This window comes from Erpetoichthys calabaricus, chromosome 12 (assembly GCF_900747795.2).
Source record: "Erpetoichthys calabaricus chromosome 12, fErpCal1.3, whole genome shotgun sequence".
NCBI classification, from domain to species: Eukaryota; Metazoa; Chordata; class Cladistia; order Polypteriformes; family Polypteridae; genus Erpetoichthys; species Erpetoichthys calabaricus.
In genome coordinates this window covers 135,704,974-135,729,973 of record NC_041405.2, presented here as the reverse complement: position 1 = coordinate 135,729,973, position 25,000 = coordinate 135,704,974, and the positions used below count along the sequence as shown (strand labels likewise).

The window sequence follows — 25,000 nt, the reverse complement described above, 5'->3', positions numbered from 1 at the left end:
CAGTTTCAGATATGCCTTTTTCTTTTAACCTCTGCATGTTTTCACTGTTACCAATGACACTGGTATTGGGTGTGTATTTAAGGCAGCAGCTAACTAAGGACCTGTAGTGTGTGTATTCCTCAAACAGCACACCTTGATGTACAGGTATCCTGTTGTATATTTGTATGTCTGGGTCTTCCACTTCTATTCTTACCCTGGTTAAAGCCATTTTGCCCTCGTCTCTCAAGTGGACATCTTTGTGGACATTGGCCTTGAGGGGCAAAATGTAAAAACAAACAAAAAGAGTGCGAAATTAACGTTAACAAGAGAGACCATATTAAAAGTGAAAGTGTGAAATTAGCAATGAAAATCCAGTATGAAATTACACATTCAAACATGAGAACATAAAATTAACAAAAATGAGAGCATGAAATTAACATATTTCCAGGGAAATATTCAGGGAACAAGGTCACCAGCAAACCACAGGATATTCACTGCAAAAAAACACTTTGGCGAATTTCACCAATCAACTCTATTTACCATCTTTGCCCCAAATTAGTTTGCACTAATCATCTGAGTTTATCCCTCAACTGATCTTGAAGGGCATGTCTAGAGACTGAAGGGTTCATGCAACATAACATAAAATGGTAAACAACTAGCATTAAAAGTAAAATAATAAAGATAGTTATCACATGTCATTCTGACCTTTCTTCTGCTTTTCTCTCTCCTTTCTTCTTAAAACACTTAAACTTAGAAGAATTCCACAATTATTTTGTTTTTGATCTCTTATTGGTCTCTTTATTTATTTATTTCAGTGCCCCACATCTTCTGTTTTACCAAACTTAGATGATAATCTGCTAAGTTTCTTCATGAAACTGCTCTCCCTTTACTCCTCCCTGACTCACCTACTTGTCTTTTGGCCCCAACAGGAGTATCACTGTCCATCTCGGGGTTCATAATATCCTACGATCTGAGAAGTCCCAGCAGGTGATACCAGCAGAGGAAATCATCCCTCATGAATGTTATGATGATGGGACCATAGTAAACGACATCATGCTTCTGAAGGTGGGTGTCACCATGAGCACAGAGGGATGAGGGGATTGCAGCATGCAGGTGTACTCCACGTCTGCTGAGCTCAAAGCTGTCTTGAAGCAACAGGAAATGCTATCATGCAGGTCAGAATTGACTAGCGTGTGCAGCTCATTGCAGACATTGTGAGTTATCAGCACTGGGAGAGCCATCTGACTTTAATCAGGGGTCCCCAACTCTGGTCCTGGAGGGCCGCAGTGGCTGCAGGTTTTCATTCTAACCCTTTACTTCATTAGTGACCTGATTTTGCTGCTACAGTAATCCCTCGCTATATCGCGCTTCGCCTTTCGCGGCTTCACTCCATCGCGGATTTTATATGTAAGCATATTTAAATATATATCGCGGATTTTTTGCTGGTTCACGGATTTCTGCGGACAATGGATCTTTTAATTTCTGGTACATGCTTCCTCAGTTGGTTTGCCCAGTTGATTTCATACAAGGGACGCTATTGGCAGATGGCTGAGAAGCTATCCAACTTACTTTTCTCCGTCTCTGTCTTGCGCTGACTTTCTCTGATCCTGACGTAGGGGGATTGAGCAGGGGGGCTGTTTGCAAACCTAGACGATACGGACGCTCGTCTAAAAATGCTGAAAGATTATCTTCACGTTGCTACCTTCTGTGCAGCTGCTTCCTGAAGCGACATGCTGCACAGTGCTTCGCATACTTAAAAGCTCGAAGGGCACGTATTGATTTGTGCTTGTTTGTTTTTCTCTTTCTCTCTATCTCTCTCTCTCTCTCTCTCTCTCTCTCTGCTCCTGATGGAGGGGGTGTGAGCTGCCACCTTCAACAGCTTTGTGCCGCGGTGCTTCGCATACTTACAAGCCAAACAGCCCTATTGATTTGTTTGCTTTTTTTCTCTATCTCTCTGACATCTGCTCCTGACTTGAAGAGGAAGATATGTTTGCATTCTTTTAATTGTGAGACGGAACTGTCATCTCTGTCTTGTCATGGAGCACAGTTTAAAAAAGAGCACAGTTTTGAAAAAGAGACAAATGTTTGTTTGCAGTGTTTGAATAACGTTCCTGTCTCTCTACAACCTCCTGTGTTTCTGCGCAAATCTGTGACCCAAGCATGACAATATAAAAATAACCATATAAACATATGGTTTCTAATTCGCGGATTTTCTTATTTCGCGGGTGGCTCTGGAACGCAACCCCCCCGATGGAGGAGGGATTACTGTAATTAACTTCTTTTGAATTCATTTTATTTGACTTGCTCTTGAAGACTCAGACCCTTTGTTTCTTTTTCCTTAATTAGCAGCCAAACAATAATGAGATACAAAATGAGTCAAAACAAGACCAGCAAACTGTGACCATCATACAATATTTGAAAATAAAGAAAGGTGAAGGTCTCAGGAATGCTAATATGCTCTTAGAAAAGAGAAAATCCACAATTTCGGAAATGTCTGCTCTTGCACAATGAGACCAGCAACAAGCCATGGAATTAAAGAATGGGTTTAATTAACAACAAGACCCAGCATCTCATTAAGCAACTGGTTGGAGTGAAATTGGTTGGAGTTTGAGGCTCTGACTTAGTTGGTCTTCTGTTTCACTTCTGTTTGGGTGCCATTTAAGGAAAGAAATGAAGCAATTCAGAGGAATGATGAAGAAATTCAGGGAAACATTTTTTAAAAACCAAGACAATTAAAATGAATTCAAAAGAAGTTAATTAGCTGTAAAAACAGATCACTAATTAAGAAAAGGGTTAGGATGAAAACCTGCAGCCGCTGCGGCCCTCCAGGACTGGAGTTGTGCACCCCTGTCTATGTTATGCATTGAACTATAGATGACCTGTATTTTAAGGGAATATATAATATGAATTTTAAAACATAGTTATATTAGGAGCAATAGGAAGACTATAAATAGAGGAATAGTGAGTAGTTGTGATTGACTTAAATAGAATGGATATGAGCTCCATTAGTCTGTGACAGTACATATGTATTTCATTGTAATCACAATAAACTATGAACATTTCCATGAAGGAAACCATATAGGACATGGCATTCAGTTGTCCCTGTGGTTCATTAGAATTTTCTCTTTTTCTGTTGCTTGGTTATTCAATCAATGTCATTAATGTATTAAGAACAGAAGATATACCATATCCTAACTTTTTCTTCAATAATGTGACAAAGTCTTGGACATAGGAACAAATCTGCCAAAATGACCAAAGTCATTCGTATTTGTTGTAATGATGATGCAGGAGACAAAGAAAGTGTTGGGGAACCAGTGGACCCCTGTTTAATGCCAGGCGGTGGAAATTAAAAGTACTCATGGGAGGTAAAACACAAAACAAATTTTGCACTTCTGAGTGTAACGCCTCACGTGTGGTTGGGTCGGACACTGACTACCTCCTTTCAGTGTCAGGTGGTTTTGAGGTGCTGCTCCCCAGAAGGGGCGTGACTTAATGATGGCGAGACAGAAGTGATGTGATTTGTCACCCAACCAGCATCCCGCTAAATTGCATCAACAAGAATGCCTTGGCATTGCTTACCAGTCCAGACCCCTGAAGATGCCTCTGATTCACACATGCTTGGCACCACATACAAGTCACTCAGCATGACCAGGAGTCAAAAACCCAGATAGCCAACTGACATCCCTGTACACATGCTGCCTGTTTGCTGCTTCTCCCCATCTTCTGTTATTTTGAAAGCACTTTAAGTTTTAAATAAACTCCATGTTTTCCCATTACAGTGGATATGAAGCCCACCCTTAAGCATGCTAGGCCAGTGGTTTTCATGTTCAGTCCTGGATGTCCCCTGTGGCTGCAGGTCTTCACCCCGACCCATTTCTTTAAACTGGATTTATCTGTTAATTATGTGATTTTTTTTTGCATCACTCCAGAAATTCTAAATTTTTCACTGAATGAAGCAAGAATAGATACATAAGAATTATTTTTAGCCGTTGAACATTTTGTTAATTTTCTTTTTCTGGTTTAAACACATAAGTAACACTACAACTTCCCCCTTTAGCAGTAAGTGTCACCTATTGTGGTGTCCACTATGTTTGTTATTAATTCAGCATTTGGATTCATTTGAGGTAGCAAACTCTGCAAAACAAAGCAAATTTAAAAGATAACAGAGTAAAGCATTTAAACATACAGCAAGAATATAAATATTTCTTAATTTCTGATGTATGTAAATCTAACACTAATGTGAGAGAAGAAATAAAAAGGACACCAAGCACCAAGACTGTGATACTGCTTGACACAAAAAGCTGCAGCCACAGGAGGCCACCAGGACTCAACCTGAGGGCCACCTGTGCTGCACCAGAGATGAGAGTTCACACTGACTTCATCCTAACATTTTGTCTTTTGAAACAGCTGAAGCACAGTGCCAATATCACACATTCTGTGAAGACCATCAGCGTTCCAAAGAGAGGCGATGACTTCAGCCTTTTCCAATGCTCTGTGGCAGGATGGGGAGACACTAAAACCAATGGGAAAGGCAGCTGTGTGCTGAGAGAGGTCAATGTTGAAGTCGACTTAGTATCTGCTTCTCAAATTTTTGCAAGAGGCCCCGGAATAAATGGTGCCTGTAATGTAAGTAAATATTAGTTTAAAAAAACACTGGAAAGTGAAGTATGATCTTCTTCTTTTCTTCATCTCTGTTTCTCTTCAATTTCCTCCAATATAAAATCACATGAATTTATTTCAGGGAGATTCTGGAGGACCACTGGTTTGTCAAGATACTTTGAACATGCCTACAGCTGTGGGGATTGTGTCTTATGGACCAAAGAGATGTGAAGATCCAGGCAGCAATGCCTACACAATGGTGTCTGCATACTGGGACTGGATTGAAACGAAAATCAAGGCCAGCTATTCTGATTGAAACGAAAATCAAGGCCAGCTATTCTGCTTGATGTCTCTTCCAGAGAAAGAATGATAACCCAGCAGAGACCCTGAGCCATGATTTTATATCACACTCTCACTTTGCCAAGTCCATTCACACAGAAGAATACTGAGTAGCTTTACCACCGTTATCAGATTATATTCATCAGCACATGTAACTGCTTATCTGCTTCAATAAAGTCTGCTGCTGAACTCGACTCCAAGTCAATACACAGTAGGTGTGAGTCAATGTGTGTGTCCTGCTTTTGAACTTGAACATGAACCAGGTGGGACAGACACCTCCCTCACAAACCTAAAAAAGGAAATAAGTTTGCATGATCAGTCACTAAACTCAATAATCTGCAGGAGAAAATTAGGCATAAGATGTTTAGCTAAAACTGGTGGATATCATTTGTTAAAGTAAGTACGCAATATCTAAAGGTTATCAGAAAACAGAGTAAAACAATGCCTGTATGATGAAATTATACTTAAAATCCTTAAAAGTATAGTAAAGGATCTAAATGCATAAAATGCAGTATACCCATAAAAAGAGGATGAACCCTACAAAAAAGAAATATATGTAGAATGCATTTTTAAAGATATATTTCTTTCAATATGAATATATTTTAAAAATATGATACAATATACTTTAAATAACTACATTACAATATCTTACAGCATACTGGCATACATTGTAAAATATGCAAATTGTTGTTCTTGTATATTTCAATATATTTTCTAAAATATTCAAATGTATTCAGTCAGTCAGTCATTGTCCAACCCGCTATATCCTAACACAGGGTCACGGGGGTCTGCTGGAGCCAATCCCAGCCAGCACAGGGCGCAAGGCAGGAACAAACCCCAGGCAGAGCGTCAGCCCACCGCAGATTAAAATGTATTTTTCAAATATATTTAAAAATATTAGCATTTTTCAAATATAATCTTGAAATATATATTGAAGTACTACAGTGTATTTTACATTAAATTGGAAGATAACTCCATATATTTTAGGATATATTGCAATAAATTTCATTTTTGAAATATATTACAATGAAGAAGCCTTTCATTTACCATCTAAAAATGTGACACGTACTCAGAATTCTATGCAATTACAGATAAACCTGACCCGGCTCGAGGTGATATATAATGATATGTTTTATCATGTTGCGCCTAAATAACTCTCAGGGCAGCATTTTGCTGCCACCTAGTGGATGAAATAACATCATACTGCAAAAATATATAAATATACAGGTATATATTATTTCTACACTTTTTGCTACTTAAATGGTAACTGTAAAGTAGCACATGAGTATTCATGAGTGGTGCAGTCCCTTCAATGAAAAACACAGTGGCAAATAAAATGCTGTAAAGGTAGTTTTAGAATGAACTGATAAAGTAGATCCAGCATCATTCTTTTGACTTAAGGGTGAATCAAATACACAAGGACATCAGTGGAAATTAAGGAGAATGCATTTAAAACTGCAGCCAGGAAGCACTTCTTTATGTGAGGAGATCTGGAACTCTGAAACAAACTACTAAGACATGGAGTTGAAGTGGAAACCTTGACAACCTGGATGACATATTGGGACCTGTTAGCTAAACAAATGGGCTTAACGGTCTAAATGGACGCCTCACATTTGTCAGATTTCTTATGTTCTTATAAACCATTGCTCAAATCAAGCAATAGTGAGGACAATGTGAATTGATCATTAGATATTGACACAGAAAGTGAAACTGATGCTTGACACATGTGATGGACGACCGGCTATGGACTCCGGTCGCCACCCCCAGGCCGCTAGGAGGAGCCCTCCGGACAGCATGATGGTGCCCCGACTTCCAGCAGGGCCTCATGGACTCTGTAGTTTGTACACACAGCCCTGCTGGATACCTTGGGGGCCACCGGGAGTCGCTATAGGGGGGCTAGTGGGCTCTTGCATGCCCTATAACCCGGGAGTGCGTCACAGTCACGTGACGGGAGGAAGCGACGTGCTCCCGGGATGAAAAGGACTGTTTGCCCTGACCCGGAAGGAAAACGGACTTGTGGGTTTGGCCAGGAACCACTTCCGGGTCAAGGGCTATAAAAGGATTGTGGGAAGCCCAGAACACTGAGCTGAGCTGGGAGGTAGGAGGGAGAAGTGTCTGGGCGAGGAGGATTGGTTTGTAGTATTGAGAGAGTTTATTGTTTATGAGTGTGGAGTGGAGGGTGCTTTGTGCACAGTATCATTATTTAATAAATAATAATTGGACTTTTATCCAGTGTCTGGAGTGGTACCTGAGGGTGTTAGAGGTGGCTCCATGCCTCTACTGCTACACACAGTACAACCAAACTGCCATGATAAGCCCAGTGGCAGCAGTCATGGTACGCCACAGCGGGGTACAGTATCTACATGGTAAAAAGGTAAATGATTGCAATCAACTGGAGGGCAAGACTTTTTTTTAGCCCCCTGGCCATTTATGTTCCCAAAAGAGCATGTGTGAGACCAGGTTGTCCCTCTGACATACCATAGGGCTCATGAGCTTCCCTTCAGACCTGAACATCTAAGGCTAATGGAAAGCCCAGTGGTATCTGGACAGCAGAGTTGGCTAGAGAGGGCACTACCCTGGTGTTCATGTAGTAAATGTAGAGCCTCCTTTTACTCCAGAACTAATCCTGAGGATCAGGAATACGTGACCTGTGGACTTTGCTAAAAGCTGCATCAAACCTACGAGGATCTACAAGCTTTTGGAATGTAAGCAAACAGGGCAAGAGTGAGTGAAAGAGACAACAAACGACAAAAGATGGTGAGAGACAGAAAGGGGTGGCAGGTGAGTGTGGGAGTGTTTGTGCTAGAATGGGGGGTAAATGGACAACCTACCCAAACTGGTATATCAGAGCGTAAGAATTTTAGTGGTTGAATTAAGAAAGACTCAACAATTTGTTATTTTCATTCTGTTTATGCTCTTCTTAGTTTTTTTCCCTTGGCTCATATTTTATCCTACCTTTATTTAATTGATCTAATAAATGTTCTATTATTGTATATGTCTTGCCTGGAAACTACAAAATGGCCCAGTATACATTTATAATTAATATGGCTGGGTCATCTACACTATTTAAGTATGTAGATATTGTAAGTAAACTTATACATTTTATCCTGAGTCAAGTATTACTATATATACAGTATATACTTTTGTTCCTTTTTGATTTTCTTGCTTACAATTAACCTATTATTAGTAATCTAAATACTAGGGCTCCAATGAGAGTGTCACAATTATTTACAATACACCTTACATAAAGTTTTTGTATACATTTATATTCAAGCTCTGTTCCAAAACTTAAAAAACAGAATTTTGATTCACCAAGTTTAGTGCTATGTATTTCTGCTTTCATTTTGTTCAACACAGTGTGGCCAGTAGAGGTCATTGTAACATCCCAAACCCCAGACAAAACCTCACAAACACAAGTCATAGCTTTAATAAAAGTTTTAGTAGCACAAATACTATCTACCTTACAAAAAAGACAAACGTGACATAAACATGAGCACAATTCTCTTCTCTCTTTTTCTTTCTCCTTCCACTTCTCTAGGTGAGTTTTGTCTTTTTCTACCCAAATCCGACTTGCCTGGATGAGGTCTCAGCTTCTTATGCCTTAGACCTGGGCGTATTTCCAGTGCTAGGATGTAGCCTGATGAAAGCACTTCTGGGTCAAATGGAAGGCCCACAAATTAAGGATTACTAATCCCAGCAGCTCCTACTGGCAGCCCCAATGGAACTCAAAAGGGCTGCTCCATGGGACTACAGCTCCCAGCATGCCCTGAGGGTGCCCTTGTGGCAATCCTAGCCCAGGGATTCAGGGATACTGCCAACTAACATATCGAGGGAACATGTACTCCTGACAGGCTCCAACTGTCCAACTGTCTCCAAATTTCCTTGCATTACACTGGCTCCCTAGCCAGGTATTGTTCCTTTCCCCATCTGGGCCAGGACACCTGCGTATGTGTGCCATCCATCACAACAGAAAGTTACACAGTGCATATTGGCTCAAACTAATGCTATGTGATGATACTATGTAGACACATTTCATATGCAATATTAGAATATTATTTCCAGCACAGTCTCAAGGGCATGGAGGAGATTCCAGGAGACAGGCAGTTACTCTAGGAGAGCTGTACATTTGCCATAGAAGGTCCTTAACTCATCAGCAGGACCGGTGTCTGCTCCTTTGGGCAAGAAGGAACAGGATGAGCACTGCCAGAGCCCAACAAAATGACCTCCAGCAGGCCACTGGTGTAAATGTCTCCGAACAAACAATCAGAAACAGACTTCATGATGGTGGCCTGATAGCCTGACATCCTCTAGTGGGCCCTGTGCTCACTGCCCGGCACCATGGAGCTCGACTGGCATTTGCCATAGAAAACTGGGGTCCTGTGCTTTTCACAAAAGAGAGCAGGTTTACCCTGAGCACATGTGACAGATGTGAAAGGGTCTGGAGAAGCCATGGAGAACGTTATGCTGCCTGTGACAGGTTTGGTGGTGGGTCAGTGATAGTCTGGGGAGGCAACTTTCACAGGCTACACAATGGCACCATGACTGCCATTAGGTATCGTATTGGGATGAAATCCTTGGACCCATTGTCAGACCCTATGCTGGGGCAGTGGGTCCTGTGTTCCTCCTGGTGCACGACAATGCCCAGTCTCATGTAGTGAGAGTATGCAGGCAGTTCCTGGAGGATGAAGGAATTGATACCATTGACTGGCCCTCACGCTCACTTGCCTGACCTAAATCCAATAGACCACCTCTGGGACATTATGTTTTGGTCCATCCAACACCACCAGGTTGCACCTCAGACTGTCCAGGAGCTCAGTGATGCCCTGGTCCAGATCTGGGAGGAGATCCCCCAGGACACCATCCATCATCTCATTAGGAGCATCCCCCCCGACGTTGTCAGGCATGCATAAAAGCACGTGGGGGCCATACAAACTACTGAGTACGATTTGGAGTTGCTGCAATGAAATTTCTGCAAAATGGACTCACTTGCCACATCATTTTTTCACTTTGATTTTCCGGGTGTCTTTGAATTCGGCCCTCTGTAGGTTGATTATTTTCATTTCCATCAAACGATGTGGCACCCTTTCGTTCCTAACACATTACCCAGTCCATATCAGTATAGATATCCAGCAGGATTTTTTTCCCATTGAGATCTAATGTGTTTTCAAAGTGCTCCTTTAATTTTTTTAGCAGTTATATGTATATATATATATATATATATATATATATATATATATATATATATTGTCACGCACGTGCGCATAGGGAGTAGCTTAAGGACCCGACATGCACCGCAACAAGCTGTGCCGGGGGACAGCAACGGGGTACTAACCTCTCTTTCTCTATTCCTGCAGAAAGAATGAAGCGCCGCCACCATAACTTCTCCCGAACGCCTAGGGAAACCAGCCATTTCTGGGTTCCTTTCTTACCTCTGGTCCACTCATGATGACGTCAGCTTCCCATCCATCACCACGACTTTTCCAACATTGCTTTACTCCGCTTCCGGTCCCCCTTATAAATTGTCCATCTGTCCACCAATTTTTTGTCTGTTGTAATTTTGAAACACTGACCAGAACTGAACTATTTTGTTTTGCAGTATATGGGGCCACAAACCCCAAAACGTTATGCTCTCTTGTGTTGTTTCTTACAATATATATATACTAGGGGGCTCCCTCCCTGCTCACTTCGCTGCCAACCCCTGGGTTTGGTTAACCAGAAATACAATTTAAAGAGATTGTTTATTCACCGGAATTGTTACAGATGCATTATGTGCACTTTTACTTTAAAACTTCAGTAAAAACAATATTTGGAATTAACTTTTCTTCAAGATTGCGTTGAATTTTGATTCCTTGTTTGGTCTTACATTATGACAACGCAAGGTATAACTGCCCTTGAGTAAATATAATTTCTTTCTCTCTTATAAATAAACTGACTTTTTCAAATGTTTGTCCTTGTGATTTGTTAATTGTCATTGCAAAAGCTATTCTCACAGGAAACTGTAAATGTTTTAATACGAATGGCATATCAAGATCTCCTTTGGTGTCTAATGTTATTCACTGAATATGTACTACATTACCTTTCTTGTCGCCTATTAAAATTTTACATGTTAGAATTGTTCTACCAATTTTCAATACAAATAATCTTGTCCCATTGCATAGCCCATCACTTGTACATAAATTACGCATCCTTCTTTCAACAGTAATTTGTCCGGTGGAAGACTGGACGGTGTTAACGGTTGTGCTGTTATCTCTTTCTTTACCTCTGATTCGTTCCTTTCTTGTGGAAGTCCAAATTGCTGCATCGTTAGATCTTCTGCTTCTAACAATTCTTTGATGGTCGAAAAAGCTGTTTGTTCATTTGACTCTATGGATAATGGTCATTAGAACGCTTCCCATAATTATAAAGCATCAACTTCACCCATCATAATTAAGTACACGAAGAAGTGTCTTAATTTGTCAGGCATCATTACAGAAGTGGCATCAGACATCATTTCAAACATATAGTCATCCAATTTACATAACCCAGCTGCTTGTGCCGCTTCTTGAAAGGTACCACACATAGTTTCATCTATAGTTAGAACATCTTTATACAATGTTGCTCCTTTCGATTCACGTGATAACAATTTTAAATGAAACCGCTCAATATGTTTTGATGATACAATATTTAATCGAGCATTACTTTGGCAATTAATTTTTCTGGGATGCCACACTCTTTTTTGTTTCTACCATGTGTAATGTTGAGGAATTTGTGCATACGTATATGTTGTTGCATTTACGTCTGTTTTGTTAAGTTCAAAATAAGCCAATAATTTTGTATTTCTATTTTTCGCTACGTCTAAAGCTTCTTTAAATTGAATCATATTCTGACCTGGTAAATGAATCGGTAATAATTCAACAGAATGACTTCAACTGTGGATTGGCAATTTCATTAAATGCCACTCGCTTTCCATTGCACTGACGTACTGAGTATCTAAATATGCTTGAACTTCGTCCTGAGACTGTTCTTTGGATAAAGTTACACGTACTCTATCATGCCCTTTATAAATGTACATGTAGATGTACTTAATACTCAAAACCGATGCACAATACTCGACATTAATATGACAATTGTCCGTGTTTTGCAGATAAATTTTGTGTAAAGTGCAATACTTATACATTATTGACTGTATAAATTCTATTACGTCCGATCGTTTAACTCTTTTGATTCTATGTTGCAACGCTTCTCCAGGATCATAAATGTACACCTGACCAAATTGTGGTTTCTTCTAAATTAAACTTGTCGTAGCTTTAATTGTTGTGGGACCACAGATTCTCATAGAGTATGGTCCATTATTGTGCAAATCTACGTTTTGTGCATTGAATGATGCAAACGCGAAAAGATTATTGTATGTTTTGCCTGTAGTGTTTGTGGATTTACAATACAATACAGTTTATTTTTGTATAGCACAAAATCACACAAGAAGTGCCGCAATGGGCTTTAACAGGCTCTGCCTCTTGACAGCCCCCCAGCCTTGACTCTCTAAGAAGGCAAGGAAAAACTCCCAAAAAAACCTGGTAGGGAAAAAAATGGAAGAAACCTTGGGAAAGGCAATTCAAAGAGAGACCCCTTTCCAGGTAGTTTGGGCGTGCAGTGGGTGTCAAAAGAAGGGGGTCAATACAATACAATGCAGTACACAGAACAGAACAATTTCTCAATATAGTAAGAAATAAAAAATATAAATTTTAGAAGTACAGAGCAGAATTTAACAGTAGATGATATATCCCATAATAAGATTTGGATTTCACTTTCACCAAACAACAAATCTTTTAATTCTCGCAGATAGGCCTCTTCATTGGGAAGAAACACTACTTTTACCTGATAGCAACACAAATTACACAATCTACAAGTCTCCGACTTAAACTTTAAAGCCTTACAATATCTACATACTTCTGACATATCACCTATGTCCATATATTCAATCTCTTTTTGCTGTTCCGTTGTTTCACCGAGTAATAATTTCCATTTGTTAGCGCTAATGCAATCTTTACTCTCATTTTTTTGATACTTTCGAATTTTACTTCTTTCATAAGCTTTAACTTTCTGTGCATGTGTATCGTGCCAACCTTTCTTCTTCGCTTATTCATTGCTTACTTTCCTTATTTTCAGAATTATTGTTCTTTTTTGCATTTTTTTGGGCATTCTTTTCTCTCCAACACTTTTGGGTCTCTTTTCAAGGTGCTGCTGTTTCTTCTTCGCTTAGTTGTTTTTGAAGTTCTATCCAACAACTGAGAGGTTAGATGACCATGATCTTGTTTGAAAATGGTTGTAAGGAGGGTGTGACTTGCAAAGGTCACCGTCTCATGGGACTTGCTTCCAAAGGATGTCAGTATGGCGTGATTTGACCGTGTCATGGGACGTGAAAGTGTCTCTCTGAAGTGTCTCTCTGTCTCTCTTCAAAAGATCACATCTCGTCGACAAAAGTCTTGTCTCGTCCCAAGTTTTTTTTATAATAGAGAGATATAAAATTAGTCATTAATAAGACATTTGGCACAGCTGTTTGGTTGAAAATCTTAGTTTTATCTTAACACATGTGAGATTGGGCCTGCTGGCAACTGGAAAGCTGTAACTGTGCCTATTTTGTAACCCCCAGGTTTTGATCCGTGGATAAGCAGATAGTTGCTTTCATTTCAAACCATCATTCAGTCCTTTGTCTGAAGATTGCACATGTCCTTAGCACACATATCTAGGCGGTCAACCCCAGATGGCCTCCTTGTGATGCAATTCACTGATCTTTTTTGTGCTATCAGGTCATACCAGATGAGAATATGACATGTCTTCACACAACCAAAGACTTAAGCAACCAGTTTTGAATTAAACAGTTTTGAGGTGAAGAAGGACAAGCCACAATGACAAAGACAGAGTATGCACAATATACAAACACTGCTCAAAGCAACTGTAGGCTGCGCATCAAAACGTCTTGTGAACAATGCACTCCTGATATTGATCCTCTTTTGTTTTTATTTTTCAAATTACTGTGTTTACCTTTAAGGCAGCTGTATTATCGTGAAGTTTATGAGAATAACCTGATGCGTTTATTAGGTTGATCTGCTCTCGCCCTTGAAGATTAACACACACAGATGCACCCACATACACACATACTCATAGTCTCGAGTGATGCCAATTGCCAGTCACTGCACAATATTCTGCATAAAATTTCTCTATATAGGGATTAACTTTCACCAGCAGCAGGGCCGTTCTTAGGCATGGGTGAGCAGGGCAGTCGCCCTGGGCCCCGAGACAAAAGGGGCCCCATCATTCAAGGTTTTTTTTTTTTTTTAAGATCGACGCAAGCTTCGTATCTGTACTACAAAGTTTAATGCTAAGCTTACTGCCCTTTCCCAGGGCAGGGATGCTGCAACAGGGAACTGGGGCTTGGGGTGTTCACTATGGCCAGGGCCCTGCGCAGGCGCAGGCGGAGCCCTGTTATGACACGCCCCCACAAAAGTCAATAAATAGAGTGCTCTTGTCAGAAAAGACCATTCCGTTCCAGACCACGGTTGCATCGTGAGCATGGGCGCAGACTTCTTTCCATGTTTTTCTGTCACGTATAACGCTTTCTTCCATTTTTTGCCTTGGCATTGGCCTTATCGTACTCCGCTCGTAACTGCAACTTATTCACGTTAGCAGTTTCACACGTACCATATTAATATGAAATGCAGCTATCCATCCGGTGCTGCTAAACGAAAGAAAAAGGCAGACGATGTAGCCTTTATTAAGACACAAAAAGGAGCTTTGCTGAAATTTGTCGTGACCGAAAAGGTGCATTCTCCTACTGATTCCTTTCAAAACCGACCAGCAGTAACCAACGAGCAACATAGGAGCTTTTCTAAGCTAAAGATAATCAAGAATTACCTCAGGATAACCATGTTACAAGAACGATTGAATGCTTTAGCATTAATGTCCATTGAGCGAGATGTTGTCAAATCGCTTGATTACTCGGCATTAATTAAAGATTTCGTAAGTGTTTAAGCACGAAAAGTTGATTTTGTTTCTTGAGCTTTATTCTGGAATGTTCTTTACTCCAAGTTTTAATTTGGTAGAAAAAAATGGAAAACGGTATAAAAAACACACTTATTAATTGTAACAAAAAAATAAATAAAATGCTCTAAAATTTATAAAAATATGCACCACTGCACGGCACATTTTGCACATGCTGGGCTTAGCTACATACCTCCACGTGGTGCCCAGTGGAAACAGGTCAAATCTGGCTGAATTGTAGCTAATACTACACGAATTAGGGCCCCCCAGCATCCTAAGAACAGCCCTGCCAGCAGTAACAAACATGAGGGTGTCATCGTGACACACATAAAAGCATCACTCTTTTGGTTATATGCTGCTTACTAACCAATGTCTTGCTTTTACTGCGGTTGGACTAATTATTGATGAGGGACTTCAATAGCTTTAATAAACCTTGTGAATGCAAAGGTAGCAATTTAAATCTCACTGGGCATCCTTTTATTATTTTTATCACTCTAAATAAAAGACAATGTATATAACAAATAAAAGTAACGTGGTTTTTATTAATGTACAACCATACCAAATAGAAGAAAATGTAATAGAAAATAAAATAGATAGCAAAATCTGGATATAAACAGTGTTAGAAAAGCTTACTGAAAATCAGAAATGTCAGCGGTGGATATAGTACTGGGCGGCTTTTGATTTAGTAATCGGTGTGGATCATAGTTATGTTTTCTGTCGTCCAAATCAGATGGTCTCACATGTCTTCCTATGTCACTCTTCTGTCATTGTTTTTTTAATTTTTTATCCCTTGGACAAGCCATATTTATGTTAAAATGCACATGTGAGGTTTCAGGGCATATGACATTGTACACATTTCAATGGCTATCTCATCCTGATGATGAATGATTCTGATGTAGGTGTTTGATCTTTTCAGTACCTCCACACTCCTTCCTTTCTCAATTTGTAAACTAATTCTCTAATTCCTAGTCATACAGTGTCCATCCTTCCCCAGGTTATAAATTATTTAAAACAGGTTCTGTGGCATCTGTACTTATTTCTCACTGCCAGGTCATAATCTAATTGGAAAAGAAACTGACCAAAATAAATGCGTAAATTACTGATGCAACACAAAACAATGTTTGCAGTGCATGTAATTAAAGTCCTGCAAATTCAGATCATCCTGGATCTCTTGTGCAAAATAATCAAGTTTAATATAAACAGTCTGCTTTTCAAAAATTGAAGATTTTCCACACCAGGAGCCTCGTGTATAAACGGTGCATACGCACAGAAATGTTGCGTACGAACGTTTCCACGCTCAAATCACGATATATAAAACCTAAACTTGGCGTAAAGCCACGCAAATTTCCATGATACCTCATACCCTGGCGTACACAAGTTCTCCGCTCGGTTCTGCAGACTGGCGGCACCCAGTGTCAAAGCAGTGCTACTGTTCCTGTGTGGTTACCCTTTCTTTCTTAGATCCACATTCCTGATGCGGCTTTATAAATACACTGAAACTAACTGCATATTGTTTATTAGTGTAATGCATCTGATTGTAATTAACCTGTAGCAATATAATTAACCTGTAGCAATATAATGGTCCAGGGAATAGCCATAGCATTCCAAATACCATAACTGCTTTAGTGTTGTTACTCTCACTGCATCTTCTTCTTTCAGCTGCTTCCATTAAGAGTTGCCACAGTGGATCATCTTTTTCCATATTACTCTCACTGCACCACTCGGAGTATTTATATCACTGTATCTGAGTGGGGAATCACAGCAGCAGCTGATTGGAAAGATAATTATCGGTATACAGTATGAAGCACATGCTGCCTCAGCCATGGCAAAATGCTTCAAAGCCTTTCCTGTACAGACCTTGCGGTTCAGAAAAAGTTTCATCTCAAGAACTATAAACACACTCAATCAAGTGCTCCTTGTAGAACTGTTTGTACTTATTAGTACAATCACCTCACTGTAAACTTGCACTGCAGTTATAATATTGCACAAATTGCACCACTTTATAAAGCGCGTATTTACATATGATGACAATACCATTTTTAAGATGAAATGCAGCAAAATATTAAATAATCTGTATTGTTAATAATTAAACATGTGTGGACACGGTACCGCAGCGCTAGCTGGTTCACGGATTGTTCCTGCCTTGCACTGTATTCTTGCTGGTGCTGACGCGACACTGTTAGGACAGACAGATAGAATAATTAAACATGTACTACGAAGATATTTCAATGTTCCTTAAAAGTTTTGAAGAATCGGCGTTCTAAGCTTACAGATGGCTTAATGTCTGTTACAGAGCTGATTGTGTGGTGATTGGGTATTTGGAGAAAGAAAAGTAAGGACATGAATTGGAGGTTAGTACGTTTAAAAGAGACAGTACTTCTGTAATAAATTATTTCATCGAAGGTCACGCATGGTGCAGCAAGCCTCTTGCGTGAGACATGAACAATCAGTGCGCCAGCGTGTTTCCATGTTTAATAACATGCTTTTATTCCTACCATCATGATAAAGATATCATGTATACATCTCAGTATTTTAATTATTCAGAGAGCTGTAATATCACGAATGTAATAGATTCTGTGTCCTGTCGGAGAAAGAGAAAGAACGAAAGCACATAGTGATTCACACACACAGAAGATCAAATACAAAACAAAGCATTTAATGTGCTACTTTAGTTACTAGGGGATTTGAGAAATTAGTAAAATAAATGATTTTAAGATGAAGTTTATGATGTTCTACTTTAATGACAAAATAAACTATGTGATTAAAGTGGAAATTTCGAGATAAAAGTTTATATTTTGTGCTTTTTTCCACATGTGTGCCTATTTTTTTTCTCTGTACCCTAATAAGCTTTCATATGACACTCAGACAGTGGGCTACGACTCTCCTTTTCATGGCGACTTTGATATCTGACAACTTCTTTTTTATTTCGGGCACTGTGCGACTTTGTGAACTTGAGCTTTCGAGTTTCTCCGACACTCTGTCACTCGATCAACTTCCTTTTGTTGTTTTTCCCATTGTCTTTTCACAGAAGGCTGAGCTTAAGGGCTATTTATATTGATTTGCATATTCAAAGTAGCGTAATTCTGGGAGGAGTTGGGGCGGGACAGAAGGCGCGTGCACGTGCGTTACTTTTCACGCTGATCGGGATTTATGTAGCGGAAGAACGTGGACGTTTGCGTATGCACAGATTCCTGCATTTGGATTTTTCTGTGTGTACGCACATTCCCGCTTTTGTGCTTACACCATGTTATAGTGTGAGTTCTACACAGCGTTATACATGAGGCCCCTGGACTGCAGCAAACGGTTCCGGATCTTTCATATTTCTTCTATGGCAGCACGCATGGCCACAACTGGGAAAAACTCAAAACTAGAAGTGCCATTTTGAACAACACTGTAAATCCTCTCTGTGACACACAAACACTAAGGAATTTCAGACAATTAATTTTTCAGCAGAAGTGTGTGAAGAAATGCGACAGGGGGCTCCTTTATACCAACTGCATTACGCCTGCATAATGCCTCACTGGTCAATATTCTGACAGTCAAAACCAAAGTCAGAAGTTTCCTTTCTTTTTAATTTGAATGCATTATAGTCATTCTGGTGTGTGTTCAGACCATAGTGTGTGTGTATATTTATTATTTTATTTATTTACTTCTCTACCTATTTATGTATTTATTTATTTAAAGAGCTTCTGTAAAAAGACAAATTTCTCCCAGAGACAAATAAAGTTCTATCTGTCTAAATGTTGTATTAAAAAAAAAACAAACAACAGAAACAACACCAATTCCTCATTTGAAGTTCAGGGTGGACATGGGCACAGATACCAAGGGTACAGAGAACACTGAAGGGCCATCTTCAAACAGACTGGCATCTCCTGGCACAAAGACAATTTACTTGGCATACTACCAGAAACAATATTATTCTACATAAGTAATTATATTGAGAATATGTTGAGAAATTTGGGAAAAAATTATAAGACAAAGCTAAGGGTTGTTATAAACATTTTAATAATAAGAGAAATTACTGAGGGAAACGTATTTACTCATTCTGCACTATGTGTGTCTCAGTGGCATTTAATGCAGAAATGCCACTAGTTTTCAATTTCTGGCGCTCGAAAATAACATCTTAAAAATAACAGCATTATGATCAGGTTTTGAGAATGTAAGCAAAAGTTTTTTAATATAATGCTACAGTATTTTTAGTCGATCAATGAGGAACATGTGTAGTAAGTTTCATGAAAATCGCTCCAGACGTTCGGACGTGATGCAGGAACATACATACTGCACATACACACACATAGACTTTTATATATGTAGATTAGAGGGAATTTGTCATCCTGCATTTCTCAATAATGACTGCCAATTATCCACATGAGTTTGTACCCACAACTTTTAGACTCAGTACTGAGGGATACCAAACACCTCATTTACTAGTACCCTCATACTATGTCACATCAGGATGTACATCATTATTGATATTACTATAAATTAATAATCACCAAAGAACAGTAATGCTTCATTTAAGAGCTACAGTTTGGTAGAATGTGTATAGTTAAGGTGGTGTCTCAGTTCTACTTTTGAAGGTTTGAGTGTTTTGAACATTTTTTTCATCATTTGCACAACACCGCATACACAGCATATGATATACGTGTAATGCAAAGACAAACACTCTACACAAAACCATGCAAATGAAAGTGTAACTGTCATCATTTATTAGCCTAAATTTCAGACCAGGGTCACGAGAGGTGCTGGAGCCCATCACAGCCAGCAGGGGACACAAGGCAGGGACAAACCCTGGACAGGGCGCCAGTCCATCACAGTACAAACACACACATACACACACTCTAGGGCCAGTTTAGCAATGCAAATCCACAAACCTGCATATCTTTAAATTGTGGGAGGAAACTGGGCTTAGGTTAAGCAGGTATGAAAATGGAAGGATGGCTGAAGTAATTGGCAATACAGTGAATTCAAAAGGTATTCAGACCCCTTTACTTGTAGTCCACTCTATTAAATGGATACATCTGCCATTTTTCCACATTAATCTACACTCAATATCTCATAACAAATCTTAAACACCATTTCAGAAATATTTGCAAATGTATTAAAAATGAAAAGCTGAAATATTTAATTCATATAAGCATTCAGACCCTTAATTCAGAACTCTGTAGAAACTCCTTTTGAGTCTCCTTGGGTAAATCTCTCTACAAGCTTTACACCCTTGGATTTGGACAGTTTATCTTATTCTTCCTGGCAGATCCTCTCTAACCCTGTTAAAATGGGCAGGAAACGTCTGTAAATTGCAATCTTCAGGTCTCTCCACTCATGTTTTTTGGGGTTTAAGCAGCAGTGGGCCTACATTTTTGCATCCAGCAACAAGGTCTGGGTAACCACTGTTAACTTCTACAATCGGGTTGTTCCATGACAGATCACTACAAATCTTTTTACAAATTTAACCACTACATTTCAGATTTTGATTTAAATTGCTGTACTGGATTATCTCACATGTCAAAGTCGCTGATGTAAATAAAAATTTCCTATGCCTTTTAGTTTTCGAGTTATGGAAAAATGAAAATTAAACTTGCTTCTGGGAACCCTCTGGTGGTAGGGTCCCTGAAACTTAAGCTTATTTTTTTTAATAAATCCAACCCTGGGTTTAAGTCTGTTGCTAACACTGAGAGGCTACCATAATGCTTCACCATAGGGATGGTATGAGTTAGGTGATGAGCAGTGCTTGGTAATTGCCAGACATAGTGCTTGGAGTTCTGCCCAAAGAGGAATTATTATCATTATTAAGAGTTTAATTTTTGTCGCATTGGACCAGAGATTTTTTTTTTCTCATTATGGCAGAGTCTAAGCTGTCTGTCATATGCATTTTCCTTAAGAGTGGTTTCTGTCTGGCCTGACTACCCGATTGATGCGGGAATGATCATCCTTCTGACAAGCTGTTCCATCTCAGCAGAAGATTTCTGACGCTCTGTTACAGTGACCATTGGGTTCACTCCCCGGTAGCTCGGCTGCTGTTCTCAACAATGCCTTTTTTTTTCTCAGGTGGCTGCAGAGATTTAGCATTAGTGCTCGTACCTTCAGATCATTTTACTCCTGAACCACTGGAAGCATCCTAACTAGATGCATCACTATCTGGTATGGGAACTTCACTTTCATCAACCTCCAAGTTTTTCAGAGGGCAGTACGTTCTACCCAACATATCATTGGAGATGACATTCCCAACCTACAAGACATATATGTTAGGCGATGAGTAAGGAAAGCCAGGAAAACCATCAATGACATTGCCACAATGTCATTGTCATGGACATGCCACAATAAGTGCATGGATGTTGGGGCAACACCCCCATACCTGTTACTTATGTTTCCACAGGGCAGAGCCGTAGACCAGAGGACTCCCATCCTGGAGAAGACCAGCCTTCATGGGATGAGCCGCTGTACCCCACGGGGCTCACCTGACGGATGGGCACTGTGGCACACGGCCAGGGTCCATGCCCAGCCGGGACGCCCCTTCACTGTATATTCAGGGGGAGCAGCCCTGGACAGTGCAATACCTCCCCCTGGATGCTGGATGGCCGCCCCCCTGGGTTGGAGCAGTACCTCGGTTTCCCACGGGGCTCCATGGGAATTGGAGTTGGGTGCAGCCCTGTTGGGTCCCACAGGCGTCACCAGGGCGTGCATATTCGCCACACCATTCCGGGTGCCCAATAAAAGGAGCCAGTAACCACCACTCAGCAGCCAGAGTCAGGTGGAGGAGGACAAAGTTGCCTAGGTGGTGGAAGAAAGAGAGGAGTATGGTATTTTGGTGTGTTTGTGTTACACTTGGGACTGTGTTGTGCCAGGGGGACACGGGGAAGACATGTCCTCCAGTTGAAGAAAAATAAAAGTATATTGGCTTTATACGTGTGCCTCCGTGTCCAATCTGTGTTGGGGCGGTGCCCATATAGCGCTTCTTTACTATATATATATATATATATATATATATATATATATATATATATATATATACTAGACAAAGAGCCCGTTTCGACAACGTAAATTTGTGTCAGCAGTGTATGAAGAACAAATGATAAGAAACGAAGAAGTTGTTTTGTAATGATTGTAGTCCGCTTTACTCATTACTGTACAGGCTTGTACTGTTAGTTGATGAATTTTCCAGGCCTATAGTATAATATTGAATGATGAATGTTCCAGTACAATATGGAATAGTAATAAGTATAAGCACCACAAACCTGATATAGGTGTATTGAATGAATCAGAATGCGTAATTAGGCCTCGAGCTGTAGTCGAAATCGCCTTTCAGGCCTCTAGAGCTTTAATCGAAGTCGCCTTTCTCTTTGAATTTTTGCGGCCGTAAATCCGCCGCCTGCTGCGATGTTGGGGTTGGATGTCGGTCTCGTACGGTTTTTCAGGCAGCTACACAGAAGGTGACTGCGCATTCGGCTTCGGACGGATGTGAGTGAGTGAGTGAGTGAGTGAGTGAGTGAGTGAGTGAGTGAGTGAGTGAGGAGGCAGGCGAATTATGTATTAAGATGGCCAGAGTAGGAGGAGGAGGATGAAGCTTGACAGAGGAGTGGTGGTGCAAAGGAGAACTGTGTGTGTTGGTGTTTTGTTTGCTGTACTTCGGACTGTGTTGTGCCGTGGGGGTCATGGGGAAGACGTGCCCCAAAGGTGAAGAAAATTAAAAAGTTTATTTATTTTACGTGTGCCTCACAGTGCCAGTCTCTGTCGGGTCAGCGCCCATATAGCACCTTTTTACTATATATATATATATATATATATATATATATATATATATATATATATATATATATATTATACTATATATATATATTTATATTATATATATATATATATATACTGCGGTGGGTTGGCACCCTGCCCGGGATTGGTTCCTGCCTTGTGCCCTGTGTTGGCTGGGATTGGCTCCAGCAGTCCCCGTGACCCTGTGTTCGGATTCAGCGGGTTGGAACATGGATGGATGGATATATATATATATATATATATATATATATATATAATATATATATATATATATACACACACTATGGTCTGAACACAGATTAGAATGACTAAAGAGGAAGAGAAATTGAAAAATTCTACCAGTCCCAACATTCTACCATTCTACCAGTCCCAGTAAGGCGTTATTCTGGCCTATTCCTTTTGGTATAACGGCGCCCCAGTGATGTTTCTTGACACACTTCTGAATAATTTGTTGGTTGAAAGTCCTCAGTGTCAGTGTGTCACGGAGATGATGTGCAGCATTGCTCATAATGGCACTCAGTTTTGTTTTTATTCTCTCCTTCGCTATGACCTCCGGGGGTCCAGAGTTCATCCCAAAACTAAGCCTGCTCTTTTAATTAGCTAGTTGATTCTGTGGGCCTCTCCTAAAAGGATGTTACCACCCCAGCACAACACAGCATAGACAAAAGCACTGGCCGTCACAGAGTTGTAGAAGATGTGAATTATGTCACTTTTCATATTAAAGGAAAGCAGTCTCCTAAGGATGAAGAACTTGCTTACATGACATGTAATTGATTAAAACATTGGTTATATTTCTGAAATTATAGTCCACTCTCTATTCCTCCATTTGGTGTCTTGTTTCCCCTTCACATACCAGGGAGTGTGTAGCTTGTTTTCTGTTCACCCCCAGGGTCAGTGTGACTGGTTTCCTGTTCATATACCAGGGATGCTATGACTTGTTACCTGTCACTATACCAGGGTCGGTGTAGTTAACTCCTGCTTTATTACATTCATCAGGTGAACAAGTGTGTCCTCCAGTTATGGCCCCATGGCCTGCTGCCTTTTTGCTTCTTATGTCACTTTATGTGGAGCAACAAGGCCACACAGCATTGCTTGACTCCACTTCACCACACTGCAATAGGTGGCTAAATGATGGTGACAGACGAAATGGCTGTCTCTTGTTTGTAAACGTTTACATATTCTTACATAACACTATCAGCTACAGCCCTGCACAAGAACAAAGGTTTGATATGACTTGCTGACCTTCAGTAGAGACACCATACTTTGCAGAGCTGGTAAGATGTATTGTTCCTGATAAAGCACTCATGTAGACTCTTCCTTTACACAAACTCCAGTCTGATTTGCTTTACCAAATCATTCACACATTCATGCTATCATTTAATTCACTTGTAGACCTGAATTGTATAAATGAATGCTGGCAAGATGCTGGTTTATAAGTCACCTGCCCATTCTGTTCTGAATGGACTGTGGTTTGTGGTTGATTTCAAGACGTGGCCACATCTTCACCAGTCCCAAGTCTAAAGACCTCATCTGCAAAGGCAAACTGCAAAGACGGTCAGAAATGAAAGTCATGCTGCTCATGGACTGGGTAGCCATCACGGCTGTCTGCATTGGAATAGCAGGTAACCTGAGCTTGGATGGGGATTGAGACTGGAGGAGGAGGTCCATCAGATAGCTAATTCTGCAGAGACCTGGTTTAACACTTTAAAAGAAACTCAGGATTGTGCAAAGTTGTGTTTACAGCCTAGAAGAGCAACTAATCTGAAAAGTCATTGTCTGTTATTATGTGAGCAGAGTAAATCTTTTGGCAAACTGGTCATTCTCGGTGATACTCTTGATGTCCTGTTCTATCCTGTCTGGCATCACACAATCCACTTTCTTATCTTTTAGGTGTTTCTGGTGACAAAATCATCGATGGCACTGAAGCCAAAGCCCACAGCCGACCATACATGGCATACTTGGAGATACACAAAAACAATCTAATATATTGCTGTGGAGGGACCCTCATTCACCCAGAATTCATCCTGAGTGCAGCTCACTGCCAAGGACAGTAAGTTTCTGTCAGTCAATAGGAGGTGCTTAAGAAAGACCAGAGAGCAAGAAAAGTTAGATGATATGGAAAATATGGTAAAGAAAAAGAAAAGTTACTAAAATGTACTGATTGAAATGATCTACTGGTGTACTTTAGCATCTTGATGATTTATCAACAGCTGATGTTTGATTTAACATTGATCGCTCTTTTTATCTTTAGACAAGTCAGACACTTTCTTTCTTGTTAGTTATTCTGGTATGTATTTGA

The 25,000-nt window shown here is 40.1% G+C and overlaps 2 protein-coding genes across 2 annotated transcripts in view; both read left to right on the top strand.

Moving 5' to 3' along the window:
* LOC114662707 (transmembrane protease serine 9-like) overlaps positions 1–4,894 on the top strand; it is a 40,442-nt gene extending 35,548 nt beyond the window's left edge. The window contains exons 8-10 of the mRNA XM_051935411.1: positions 909–1,044; positions 4,387–4,605; positions 4,721–4,894. Coding sequence (XP_051791371.1) covers positions 909–1,044; positions 4,387–4,605; positions 4,721–4,894 — 529 coding nt within the window. The remainder of the gene's footprint in view (positions 1–908; positions 1,045–4,386; positions 4,606–4,720) is intronic.
* Positions 4,895–24,240: 19,346 nt separating this feature from the next.
* On the top strand, positions 24,241–24,994 carry LOC127529950 (mast cell protease 1A-like). The gene is made up of 2 exons (XM_051935361.1): positions 24,241–24,323; positions 24,592–24,994. Exons 1-2 carry the CDS (start codon positions 24,263–24,265, stop codon positions 24,753–24,755), a joined length of 225 nt encoding a protein of 74 aa, XP_051791321.1. The 5' UTR covers positions 24,241–24,262; the 3' UTR covers positions 24,756–24,994.
* The last annotated feature ends 6 nt before the right edge of the window (positions 24,995–25,000 follow it).

Coding starts and splice junctions, on each gene's coding strand:
- LOC127529950 (XM_051935361.1), top strand. CDS start 24,263: ATGAAAGTCATGCTGCTCATGGACTGGGTAGCCATCACGGCTGTCTGC. Junction 24,324..24,591: donor TGTCTGCATTGGAATAGCAG/GTAACCTGAGCT, acceptor CTTATCTTTTAG/GTGTTTCTGGTGACAAAATC.